This window comes from Solanum tuberosum, unplaced genomic scaffold, assembly GCF_000226075.1.
Source record: "Solanum tuberosum cultivar DM 1-3 516 R44 unplaced genomic scaffold, SolTub_3.0 scf00002, whole genome shotgun sequence".
NCBI classification, from domain to species: Eukaryota; Viridiplantae; Streptophyta; class Magnoliopsida; order Solanales; family Solanaceae; genus Solanum; species Solanum tuberosum.
In genome coordinates, this window is record NW_006238928.1 from 537,202 (window position 1) to 550,694 (window position 13,493).

The 13,493-nt window shown below is 33.3% G+C and overlaps 2 protein-coding genes across 3 annotated transcripts; both read left to right on the top strand.

The window, feature by feature from the left end:
• The first annotated feature begins 3,393 nt into the window (after positions 1-3,393).
• LOC102605892 (putative transcription factor bHLH107) lies at positions 3,394-5,355 on the top strand. Its single transcript, XM_006338071.2, has 2 exons — positions 3,394-3,667; positions 4,750-5,355. The coding sequence occupies exons 1-2, from the start codon at positions 3,473-3,475 to the stop codon at positions 5,167-5,169; spliced, it is 615 nt and encodes a 204-aa protein (XP_006338133.1). The 5' UTR covers positions 3,394-3,472; the 3' UTR covers positions 5,170-5,355.
• Positions 5,356-5,981: 626 nt separating this feature from the next.
• Positions 5,982-13,424, top strand: LOC102581462 (AP-4 complex subunit mu). 2 transcript variants are annotated; one of them, XM_006338006.2, is made up of 13 exons: positions 5,982-6,158; positions 7,186-7,280; positions 8,849-9,052; positions 9,754-9,870; positions 9,993-10,121; positions 10,553-10,682; positions 10,845-10,948; positions 11,062-11,166; positions 11,354-11,448; positions 11,899-11,986; positions 12,091-12,151; positions 12,264-12,337; positions 13,073-13,424. In XM_006338006.2, the coding sequence occupies exons 1-13, from the start codon at positions 6,101-6,103 to the stop codon at positions 13,169-13,171; spliced, it is 1,359 nt and encodes a 452-aa protein (XP_006338068.1). In that variant the 5' UTR covers positions 5,982-6,100; the 3' UTR covers positions 13,172-13,424. The 2 variants fall into 2 exon arrangements, with proteins under 2 accessions (XP_006338068.1, XP_006338069.1); XM_006338007.2 differs by having other exon boundaries at positions 10,553-10,676.
• The last annotated feature ends 69 nt before the right edge of the window (positions 13,425-13,493 follow it).

The following is a 13,493-nucleotide window of genomic DNA, read 5'->3' on the forward strand; positions in this document are numbered from 1 at the left end:
TGGGGTGTGTCATGTGTGGACCCACAAATCCTGTTTCAAGTAATGTGCCAAAACTGAATATTTTTGCAGTGTTACACTCTGTCTGAGATTTTATGGTCTCGAATTTTACTCTACGTATGTTTGTTTAGTACTATATGAATGTATATATATATATTCTAATATTCATAGTATATAATTTTTTATACTATCAGATTAAGTCGATTCATAACAAGTAATTCTCTATAACAAACCATCTACGCGCAAAGAATGCAATTATGGCTAGCAGGTTAAGTTGACTTACAAGTTACAATCGATAACTATTCACAATAAGTCAAATATGATAAGCTCATAACCTAAAATATACAGTTATACCTAATAAGTTTAATATTTATCAGATTAAATTTATCTTTTGTTATTGTAAGAAAATTTCTACATATCAGATCATTTAAAAGATAAGTACAAATAATATATTATCACAAGTGTGATTACTAACCGGAAAAATTAGGTCGACCACAAGTTGAAATAGATAGGGTGCAAAAAAAGGGCATTTTACAGAAATCACATACATTTGAGGGCTATTTACATCGATCATATTCCGAAAGTTTCCCCAATTACAAAAATCGCTTTTGGATATATTCCTTGGTTGTCCGATGCATTGCAAATGAGGCATTACTTAATGAAAGGAATGTATCCGAGAGAGGAAATCTGTAAATTTTTTAAATGCTAGGGAATTTTAGAGATTATAATATCTCAAGTTGTGTATTTATGTAATTTTTCAAATATCTTTACACCATCCGTATATTTACGTTAAACATATATCGGTTAAATTACACGTATAATACGTATAACAAATTTCAGTGTGTGTATACATATGATATTAACTTAAATCAAAAAAATAAAAATAAAACAGACAATGAGAGTCTGATCCGCTGAACACTGCATAATAAAACAACACTCCAAAATATATAATTAATAAATAATTTTTTCTTTGAGGCTAATATTAATAAGAATATTAATAAGAATAGGAATATTTGATTTTGCTTTCAATTTGCAGTGGTAAAAGTACTGTTCAGTATCAATCTGATTAGCATATTTTCAGTAGTCCCCTCTCTGTATATATGTTCATTCTTGATCTCTCCTTTTCATATATTAATTGTAATAATAATCATTTTCACAATATATTAAATCATTATTGTGTTGTTTTTATTTTTATAAAAAGGGAAATGCATAAGTACCCCCAGTCTATGCCAAAAATTCCTAAGACACACCTAACCTTTACTAAAGTCCTATTACCCCCGAACTTATTTTATATATAATTTTCTATCCCTTTTCGGTCTATGTGGCACTATCTTGTGGGTCCAACGCGTGTTGACAATTTTTTCAAGGATAGTGCCACGTATGCCGAAAAGGGGTAGAAAATTAATTAAAAAATAAATTAGGGGGGTAATAGGACCTTAGTAAATGTTAGGTGTGTCTCAGGGATTTTGGACATAGGCTAGGGATACTTATGCATTTTCCCCTATAAAAATAATAAATGTTCAAAGGTACATTCTCTCTAGTCTATAGATTGGTCTTGTGAATATTTTGGAGTGTTATAGATAAATATTTTCTTGCATTAAATACTGGAATTATGGAGACTTGAGGAATTAAATGTGTATAATTAATTAAAGAGGATTGAAGGGACGACAAAGTTGTGATCACAGATTTGAATCGTGAAAATAGTTTCTTGCATAAATAATAAAACCGCATACAGTAAATTCTTATGATTTAATTCTTTTTTCGGACTCAGTACTGTAATGTAACATGAGAAACATGAGACTTGCTAGGGTTACATCATTGGATAGTTAATTTGAGTGTCATTAATTTAAAAATCATGATATTTTATTTCTTAATTATGAAAATTAATGAATGTTTTGAAGGATCCATAAAAGGTGTTATTACATAATTTGACAATATATAATCTTTTGAATGCATATAAATGTGTAATTAATTAGAAAGGGGTAAAAATATTACTTATCCCCTATGGCCTATACTATCCTTTTAAAATGACTTTCTAGCCTTGTAAAAATAAAATGTTGTTATATATAAAGAGGTTTCGACTAATATTATTATCGATATAATGACTTATACTATGTCAAGCCAGTTTTTACATTTAGAGTATTTTTGAAAATATACACAATAACAACATACTTATATAATCATATTAGATGAAGTCTGATGAAATTATAATGTACATAAATTTTTTCTTTATTTTAAAAATAAATTGTTTTTTTTTATAAATCGCCGAAACGAAAAATAATCGTTGATAGTAATTTTTTTTTCTCTCACAAAATTCAAAAAATGACCAACAGAGAAAGAGAGATGTGATGAAGTGAGGTTATCAATCTGAAAATGTGTCTCATTCCATAATTTACCTTTTAACCGCCAACGGTAAAAAGTCAGTACACTCTTAAGCCTAGTCTATTTCTATGTTCCATAATATCCTTACAATTTCATCATCACTCCTCTCTTTCTCTTTTTTTCCAGTGTCGGTTCAGTTCGATTTTATGTATTATCAATTTAATTTATTGGTTTTTGGTTATTAATGGTTCGGTTTTCAGTTTATTTTATAAGAAAATGTTCATAAAATAAATATTGATTCCGTACTTCTCTAACAATTTGACACGATACAGTGAGACAAGTACATCACCTGCAAATGCTTTGATATAGTGAAACAAGAAATACAATGAAAAATTGCATCAATAAGAGTAGATGTAGTATGAAAGCTACAATAACATGTTACAACCAAAACATAATATGGAATTTCTGATGTGAAGTAGAAGTACTATGATTGTGTGAAGTGTGTAGACCGTAGTGTAGAGTATTGATATAGTGTGTAGTTATGTTAAATTATTAATATTTATGAAGGATATAGTAGTAACTTACTACTATCTTAAATGGGTTATCGGTTTACCCAATACTAGAAACCAATACCAAAACGATAACCCAATAATTTTAAAACCATTAAAAACCCGTTAACCCAATAGCAATCACCCAATAACATTTCTTTCGGTTCAGTTTATTGGTCGGTTTGGTTATCGCACACCCCTACGTTTTTCCGCTCTTTTATTTCAATTTGTTGGTCTTACTTAACGTTTTAAATAAAATCGCAACTTTTTTGATATATTTTATGTATTTTTAGTTTGATATCATAAGATTAAAGAATCTTCTCTACTTTCTTCAACTCCAGCTATATCAAGTCAAAATGAGACAAATAAATTGAAACATAAACAAAACTTATTTTTATTATATATATATATATATATATATATATATGTCATCACCCCAAATCTTTCTTCCGTATCCATTTTCTGATTTTCATTCATAGCAACATTAAATAAATAATAATATCTTTATAATTATATCTCTCCTCTTTAAATTCCCAAAAAATTTGCTACTTTTTTATGGAAAGATTTTTTCTTCCCTCTCTCTCAAAGTGAAAATAAAAATAAAAATGTTATCTTCATTACAAGGATGTAATGGTTTTTTGCAGCTTGTTGATCATCAGAAGAATGAAAAATCAAATACAACAAAGAAAAGTAAATCAAAAGATGCAGCTGTAACACATGCTGTGGCTGAACGTAAACGTAGAGAAAGAATCAATTCTCATCTTCATACTCTCAAGAAACTCTTTCCTTATCTCCCTAAAGTATGTTTTCTATCATCTTCTCATCATCATGCATCACTCGTACGTTGCTAGTCATAAATTTCGTGAAGGGTGTTCATGGATTTGCATATTTGGTACTTATAGTAATATGTTATATATATAGTATTATTATTTTTCAACGAAGAGTGTTCAACTGATAGATATTGTAGTGTATTCAAATTAGTTAGTAAGTAAATGAATTTTATGTTACTTTGCTTATGGAATAAAATTAGAATTTTGTTGAATAAAAATATGTTGTTCCAGTTTCATGCAGAACAAAAGGGATTATACACAGTGGAGGATCTAGTATTTTAAGGTTGTAGGTGCTCAAGTCAAAAATATAAAAAAAAATAAAAAAAATGTTAAAAGTGAGATTCGAACTCGGATTCAACAACACAAAAAGAACTTTAAGCACCCACCCAAGAGCCAATGGACAAGTGAGATCATTTGGTCATTGGGTGCTTTGTGTTAATTTTATATAAATACCTCTTAATTTCTACTCACATATATATTCCGAAACGAGGTTAATGGGTGCTCGAGCATCCGGAGGACACCATGTGGGTCCGCCCATGACTATACACAAACAACATTGAAACAAAAGTACAAATGCATGCATAACATGAGGGACCATTTATGTCATCCAATGTACTTTCTCAGTCCTAATTTAAGTGTCTTATTTCTTTTTTTTTAAGTCTATTTCAAAAAAGAGAGTCTTGTTTTGTATTTAGTAAGTTTTCAAGTTTGAACATCTTACATGACAAATTTAAGACTACTAAAATTAAAAGATTACACATATCTTTAATTTAAGATCACAAGATTTAAAAGTTTCTATTTGTTTCTTAAACTACATACTATGCTTACTTGAGTCGAGAGTGTATCAAAAACAATATTATCTCTATCTTTATAAGGTAAGGATAAGACCACATACACACCTGACAACGCTGTCCTTCCAAAATTCGGTTGTGGAATTACACTAGGCATATGTTGTTATTTTGTGGTTGCATATGTTGATGTATATTACTACTGTATATAATTATTCCAATGCTCATATTTTTGTATATATGTGTATATCATAAATAATGCAGAAGGACAAGCCAAGAGTGTTAACAGAAGCAGTCACTCAACTAAAGGAACTAAGGAAGAACGTTGCACAACAACTAGAGTTGTCATCTTTATTCATACCTAGTGAAAATGATGTAGTTATTATAAATTATTGTGACAATATTAATGAAGAACGAACCATCAAAGCTACGATTTGTTGTGAGGACAGACCGAGTCTGAACCGGGACTTATCGTCTGCAATTCGATCAGTTCAAGGACGGGTGATCAAGGCAGAGATGGCCACGGTCGGGGGGCGGACCAAGGCGGAGTTGGTGGTGGTGTTGGGCAAGGCAAATGGTGGAGAAAAAGATATTGGACAACTTAAACGGGCTTTAAAGGCCGTTGTGGAAAAAAGGGATTTGGGCTTTGGAAGTAATGTGATGTTGGGCCGAAGATTTGGGTGAAGATAAATGGGCTTTAAAAAGGATCTTAACGACGATGGCTATTATATAGTAGGTGTATATTATGTATATACACTTTTAAGTCTTGGTTAGTGTTTTGTGGAAATATGTGATTTGAAATGTTAACAAGGTTTGTTAGAGTTTGTTTATTTATTTATCATATGTTATGCTTGTACTCACATCATTTAAGGTAATATAATATCTTGGTAACTATGCAAAACAACAAAAAAGTTTGTTTTAGTTCTTCCCCTTGATGACAAATTGACAATATATAAAAAGGAAATGACTTTTAAGAAGGAAATTACTATATTTTCTAATACAAAATTGTATTATATTTTGTACATTTTCTTCTATAAGATGCTATATGTAATTATTTTTGTATATATTATGGTTCCTTGTATTAAAATACAAATAATTAGAATATTGAACAATAAGTCATGAAACTCCATGTTAACCGTTAAAAGAAGAAGAGAGATTTCATTTTGTTCTTTTGATATTTGATCATGATTCAAAGAATATAAATATTGGAAAATTAAGTACATGAGATAATAAGCAAGAAAAATCTCAATATTACCGATCAACTATATAAGTTAGTTTCAAATTTTGCGCTTAATTCCTTATCATTTGCCAAAGTAACAAATTCAAATTACAGATGTTTTTATAATAATATTTCACTATATATAATAATTAAATATATAAAACTCTATTCATTTATACTTGTCACATTTTGTTTCTTCAGAATCAAACTGCATTCACATGAGTGACCACGGTTTTTTCATGTAAAAATAAAAATATTGAGAAAAAAAGAGAGAGAGAGAGAGCGAAGGGGCAAAGAGAAAATCAGAGGAAGAAAAAAATCATAGGTAAAACGTGAGAGTAAACCAAGACAAGTATCAGGAGAAGCCAAAAACTCCATCTCAGCGAAATAGCAACCATGATTTCTCAGTTCTTTGTGCTTTCTCAGAGAGGCGATAGCATCGTCTTCCGCGACTGTGAGTTTTCGTTTTTACTATCATTTTACTATGTATATTGTTTCAGATCTCATTCCGGTACAAACATTATCACCTTCTGATTTTCGCTCCATTGATTCTTCCAATTCGTAGCGCTACGGATTGAAATTTGCTTATTTTTACTTCCTGTGGTTTGAATCAAGTTTCAGTTCGTTGATCTGGATGATACAACTTTAGAACAATTGGTTGTGATCGAATTTGTAGCCAACGAGCTTAAATTAGTTGATCGCTCTGATTTTTAGGGGAATATTAACTGTTCTTTTGGTTTTTAGAGTTATGAACTGTCAAATCCGATGTCATTACATTTTCTCTAGGGCTTAGTGTATTCTGAATTGACCGGATAATTGTGAATTTAGTTTCATGATGTGCTATATAGTGGAGAGTTTGGCAGTTTGTTAAAGTAGCAGGTCAATGGAAACTGAGCTTAATCGAGTTAAGTTATATTTGTCAAATTATAAGATATTTAGCAAATGAAGTTACTGATTAATATATTCGCTATACTTTGAGCTTAAGATGTCAGGTTTATTTATAGCTGGATTCCTGAATAGTATCTTTGTTAGGAGTGAAGTTAGGTGGGAGTGAGGGTGGGGTTGGGGAGTAGGAAAGGGAAGGGAGTTCAAATGTTCCAAAGTGCATGATGGGTGTTTGATTATGTTATTATTTTTGGGTCTTCATTGTTGTGAAGGTAACAATGCCTGTTGAGCAGGGTTTACTGTTTTATTGCTTGTGATGTGTTCATTGGAAAAACTACGAAGCAGTTAACCAGCAGTTACCTTCTTTTCTAAAGGAAAGTTAGGGCATGAGACAAGGAGGTGGTGTTCTGTAACTAAGATAACTGCACACATGAGTTCTTTCTCTATATTCATTTTCGTTGAGATGAACGATTCATGTGGATCATCCATTCACCTTTATCTTTTGGAATCACTGTCCTTAATTTCTCTTTTTTCTCCTCTGCAATAAAAATGAGGCTGAATCTGATGAGTTTCCTTTAACATTTACGTAAAAGCAGATCGGGGTGATGTACTGAAAGGAAGTGCAGAGATCTTCTTCCGGAAAGTAAAGTTTTGGAAAGAAGATGGCGGAGAGGAAGCACCTCCTGTATTTGTAGGTATTCTTTTCTTGTGTAATAGATGCAATTTCCATATTTTTTTGTTGAAAAAAATCGAACAACTTGGAAACTTACCACCACTTCCTTGTCAGTCATTTATATCTGAAAGAAATTTCCAAGTACCAGAGGGTCGTTGCATATTATTCATCTCACTCGATCTTCATTAATAGATGAATTCCCTCTTAAGATTTTTAAGGAGGAGCTTCATTGAACAGTCTACCTAAATAATGTTGTTGAAAGACATTTGACTCCAAGTGCACGCTGAACAGTTCAGAAGTAGTAAGACGAGTGAAGGGAGGTTCTCAATAAACCATTCTAAATCCCATTCTCTAGCATGTCAGGCTTTCCCTGACTCAACCGAAGGACGAAATTCCATTATCCACATCATGTCATGTTAAAGTCCAATTTTTTCTTATGTTTATTGATTAGTTGCAGTCTCAATCTAGTAGAGGTGGGTGAGCATAGTTGAACATAGCATCTTAGGAGAACTTATTTTTATTGCACCTGAAATTGCTAACTTGTCTAGAGGAAGAGAAATTGAATATACTCTTAAAGTTGAGAGAATCACTAAGTATATCACCAGATATGTTCATAATAATTATGTCATTGATGGAAGTCAAGGGAATAATAGGAATGTGTCATGATTGCCGTCCAACAAGTGACTCTCATAAAAAGAAGAAGAAAAGAGGCTATTGTTGAATAATTGGTTTATATGGATCCTTCCTATCCTCTTTTGACATGAATTTTAATGATTTTTTACTTTTGATGAGGACAGTGAATATTGGAACAAGTGATTACTTCATCACAATAAAGAATCCTAATAATTAAATTAACTTTCTTATTTCATGTAGTTTAAAACTACTATGTTATTGATTAGAGCTATTTCCCGGTGATGGTTCTGGTGGTACCTCAATCTCTGTCTGTATTTGATTTCTCTCTCTTTCAACCTTACTTTAAATTGTTCTCTTTAAGGTGAACATGAAGAGAAAAACCTTGTTGCTAATGTCCACAACCATGCAACTTGAAGATTCATGTATGTAAACTGTCCTATGCACCTCAAGGCTCAAGACTATTAAGTGCTATACTTAATAGAAATTTTCTTCTGTTCCCTGTAATCCCCTTGGGATACAATTGCTTGGCAGAACAGAAGGTGTTAATTGTCTTCATCAAGGAGTGTCCTTTTGGGCAAGCTGCTCGTAAATAGCTAATCTCTGATGCTCCGTTCTACTGCAGCCTTTGCAGTCCCACCCTGTCTAATCAACTTTTATCTGTCATGAGTATTTGTCCCTTTTCAATTTTTGCACCTGTATGTCTAAGGTCACCAATAGCTTGCAACACTCTTTACTTTTGTACACACAAGTACAGAGTTGATCAGTTCTAGGCTTCCCACATATGCCAGCTTGAAAAGTTTTCAACTGACAGATAATTTTTAAATGGGATCTGTCAGTGATCATTGTTTTGTTTACTATGCATAACCCTTCTATATGAAGCATTTGGTTTTGCAAACTGCAACTATGGAAAGAGATACTAATAGTGTTCTTTTCTTTGTTTCCTTTTCATGCAGAATGTGGATGGTGTGAACTACTTTCATGTGAAGGTAGTTGGTCTGCTTTTTGTAGCAACATCTAGGACAAATTTGTCGCCTTCTCTAGTGTTGGAGCTTCTCCAGAGGATTGCACGTGTAATCAAAGATTACCTCGGTGTTCTAAATGAAGACTCATTGCGGAAAAATTTTGTGCTCGTGTATGAGCTTCTTGATGAAGTTGTTGTAAGCCACATGCCTTATGCATATTTTCATGATCATGTATAGTCTCTCGGATAGTCTTCAAGGAATCACACCCTCTGCCCATCTATCAGGGGCAATTTGAGTTTCAAAATTGATGCCAATGAATTCAAGTTTTTTATTTCTTGAAAAGTGAAGATTGAACAGTTAAGAACTACTTCATAAAAATCTAATTCCATACAATCGTAGGTTTCAAAATATTATCATAGCACCACAATAATTATTATAAAAGTTCATCCTCAAATTCACACTGTATTGTCATAGATTTTTCTTAACCGTGTAATTTTATCTACAACAATCATATATTTCTACGTAAACCCTTTAAAGTATTGTCTTTTAAATAGTCATTTTATATATTGTCTTTAAAATAGTCATATTTATAGTTTGGCGGTAAATTCACTCTATATTTTATATATTCGACAATATACTCATGCAAATATGACTTGTCTCTGAAACAGTGCAAGTTATGGTTTCCTTCAACTGATTTTTTAATTTTATTTTGGGTACTCTGCAGGGTTTGATTTCTTTGGCTCCATTAGGCATCTCTCAACAACCTTAACCTTATTTTTCCGTTGATTTCCATGAATTATTATGCACTCACAGAAAATCCCGAGTTATCTAGATCATCTTTATAAAGTTGAGATTATATTCTTATGTTTTTCTTTGGTGTTCTCCTTTCTTGACAGGATTTTGGTTATGTGCAAACGACGTCGACAGAAATCTTAAAGTCTTACATATTTAATGAGCCAATTATGATTGATGCTGGCCGCTTGCCACCCCTTGGTCCTGCAGCCATGTTCATGGTATTTTATATTAACTTGGAAGTGTTGCTTTTAAAGGACCAGAACAGATCTTAATGTTCTTCATTTTTCGTTTGATTTACAGTTGATACCTTCGTTTATGCCATTGACTTTGTTAAATGCAGCAAGGATCCAAAAGAATGCCAGGGACAGCAATTACTAAATCTGTTGTGGCAAATGAACCTGGGGGGAGAAAGAGGGAGGAGATTTTCGTGGATATAATTGAAAAAATAAGCATTACTTTCAGCTCAAGTGTGAGTTTTCTGCTTTGATTCTGAAATTTTGATCGTCTTACTTTCCTGTTGCAGCAATATGCTGGGATGAAAAAGTATGTCTTGACTCGCTACATGAAAAGTGAAACTAATAAATACACAGGAAATAAATGTTGAGTGGTTGAAGCAAAACCTCTTTATGCCTTTGGTATTGTTTTCCTATGAGAAGATATTATTAGGGATGGTTAGATTTTTATTTTTGTGAACCAAACATCTCTCGACTCTCAGGCACTAAAATATATTCTCTTCCTGACACTGATTATTTAAATGGTTTAATCTCATTCGGTTTTAGTAAGTTATTTTTTGTTAAGTACGCTTCCAATTAAATATATTTTTTATAGTTGTAAAATGTGTGGTTTCTTCTACCCTATCCTTCCTTTAGTACATATATCTTATCATTATGACAAATGCAGGGATATATATTGACTTCTGAAATTGATGGGACCATTCAAATGAAGAGCTATCTTACTGGTAATCCAGAAATCAAATTAGCTCTGAATGAGGATCTGGGAATTGGAAGGGCCGGTGGGAGATCAGGTTATGGTAATTAGTCACTAATGGACACCTGCATTTCTCCGCTTAATGATGATTCACTTGCAATCTGAGAGTTTTGTTGCCTCTGAATTGCATCGTTTTTGGTCCACTTCTCCATGTGGTGCATTTGGTACTACATAAAAAGTGATGGCATCACATTTGTTCCAACAGATTATGGAGGTTCGGCTGGGTCTGGAGCAGTAGTACTGGATGATTGCAATTTCCATGAATCTGTGCAACTTGATAGTTTTGATGTGGACAGGACCTTGACTCTGGTGAGTGCTGTTAGAGAAAGCATGTCATTCATAGATTTATTATGTTTTTGTGATCTATCTCTTGAAAGATTGTTTCTCTGGGAGATCTGATGCAAATCATATTGCTTTATTAGGTTCCACCGGATGGTGAATTTCCTGTCATGAATTACCGGATAACCCAGGAATTCAAGCCTCCCTTTCGTATTAATACTTTGATTGAAGAAGCTGGATCACTTAAGGTAGACACTGTTTACTTCCCATTTGAAAACTAAATTTGTTGTAGCTAATTGTGGTTTAAGTAGGTGTCTGCATGTTTGTTGTGTCAAAGAACAGAGTAATAGTACACACTTTCTGCAACTTCTTTTTTCTTTTTATATTGTAGTTTTACAAGTATGTTGATAACTCGGACTTCTTTTCCTCTATTAGGCAGAAGTTATCTTGAAGATCCGTGCTGAATTTCCTTCGGACATTACTGCAAATACAATCTTGGTACAAATGCCGCTGCCTACATATACAAGCAGGTAGTCTTTACTTTTACTTCTGCTCCAGAGCGTCTTCATGGATTTTACTTTTACATCTCCTGGCATTTTTTTTTTTGTGGGATTCTCATCATCAACTAGGCACTCTGGTACTTTCTAACTAATTGTGCTTTTTGAGGGAGAAAGCTAGGTGAAAGTTTCTGTGTGAGTTATTGCCTGTTTGTGTGAGAGAAAGTGGACATCTTTTTATTTATTAAGAAGCAATTCGGTTCTGATGCGACACTGTACTTCTCTTTTAGCAATTCGAATAGTAGCATTAATTAACAGATACAAACAACTCCCAATTCTTTCCAATCTTTATGGTTGATGAAGTATTTATGACTCTTAAATTTATCTTGCGAAGTTCATTGCTTTCTTATCTTTGGAGTATTTATTATGTTGAAGGTGCACCAAACTGGTAACTGATTTTGTCTACCCTCACTAAATTTGTAGAGTAAGCTTTGAGTTGGAACCTGGAACAGTTGGTCAAACAACTGATTTTAAGGAATCCAATAAGAGGCTTGAGTGGAGTTTGAAGAAGGTAATGTATCTATCTCGTTTTCAAGCGATTTTTCTTACCTATTCTAGGTTGACTTGTTATCTAAGACTTCTTTAAAATAATTACTGATCTGCAATTTGAAACAGGTTGTCGGTGGATCAGACCATACATTACGTGCCAAGCTAACATTTTCGCAAGAGTCACATGGTAGGAAGAATATGTCAATCTCACTTGTTATCCCAGCAATGTATCCTGCAGTTCTGTTACCTTAGATACAACATGACTTGGTTATTGTAATTCTGATATGTTCCTAATACAGGAAATATCACCAAGGAAGCTGGACCAGTGAGCATGACCTTCACAATCCCAATGTATAATCCTTCAAGGCTGCAGGTAAACAGTTGTGAAGTCAGATTCCTTGTCATAAGAACAAGAAAAATGGCATCCCACCTAGTAGGGGTGTTAAAATTTGTTTTGTTCATTATATACCAATTTGATTTGGTTTTGGTTTTCCGAAGAATTTCTGTTTGATCCTTTTCTCTCCTCCTGCGTACAAAAAGATAACATTAAATGCAATGAATCATTGATAATTTTTCTGGACAAGTAATTTTTAGAATGAGATCCTTTTGGACAACAGCCTACTGAAAGACCACAGAGGTGGAGCTGCACGAAAATTTCCTCAAACTAGTTGTTTCATCAATTTTGCTACCTCATCTCTTCAGCAGATGTGTGTTCCCATTTGAAGGGATTGAACTGGAGAGAGGTGTGAAGTAGCCACATCAAATAATTTTGTTCGAGGGAGGTGATGATCGAGGCCCTTTGTGATAATTAAGGCTTGTCTAAAGGGGAAGAGAATGGTTTGGGACAGAGAATGTGCCAATGAGGGAGAGGGAAGAGGGACATATATTTAATATCTAATGTAATGTGTTAAACCGTGTCAGTTCAACTCAAACCAATAATGAACCAAACTTTTAGAGGTTCCAAACATGAGGCGGACAACCCCACACATCTAGTAAAAATGAATAAATAAACAACTGGTGTATATTTTCTCTTCTCCATAAGTTATGGATTGGGGTTTGTGGATATTGTTCATATACCTCTAACCTGATTTCTGGTTGTTTCTTGTAGGTGAAATATCTACAAATCGCAAAGAAGTCAAAGACATATAATCCTTATCGGTGGGTGAGATATGTGACTCAGGCCAATTCGTATGTTGCTCGTATATGATGGCTATCGAGACCTTTTCCAGCATTATTCCCCTCGGTTTCTTTCTTTTCTCTTTCTCACTTCTTCCCAAACATATTTTGCCCACTCCCTGTTGAGGTGTCTTGAGTTCTAAATTGTCTTTTCTAACTCTGCTTTTGGGCTTTCAAATGTTTGTACTATATTGTCTAGATAATGGAGGGCTATCTGGTTATTCTCAATTTGAAAATTGTGCAACAAATGGAAAAATTTGCTAATATGACCCTTTTGTGCTAAACGACTGCTTCAACCCCCCTCCAAATTACACCACCCCACCTATTACTGTTGGTTCCTCTGGCCGTGGGGT

Excerpts from the sequence above, each read along its gene's own strand:
- LOC102605892 (XM_006338071.2), top strand. The coding sequence starts at position 3,473 with ATGTTATCTTCATTACAAGGATGTAATGGTTTTTTGCAGCTTGTTGAT. Across the intron at positions 3,668-4,749 it reads TCTTTCCTTATCTCCCTAAA|AAGGACAAGCCAAGAGTGTT; the intron begins GTATGTTTTCTA and ends TAAATAATGCAG.
- LOC102581462 (XM_006338006.2), top strand. The coding sequence starts at position 6,101 with ATGATTTCTCAGTTCTTTGTGCTTTCTCAGAGAGGCGATAGCATCGTC. Across the intron at positions 9,053-9,753 it reads AGCTTCTTGATGAAGTTGTT|GATTTTGGTTATGTGCAAAC; the intron begins GTAAGCCACATG and ends CTTTCTTGACAG. Across the intron at positions 11,167-11,353 it reads AAGAAGCTGGATCACTTAAG|GCAGAAGTTATCTTGAAGAT; the intron begins GTAGACACTGTT and ends TTCCTCTATTAG.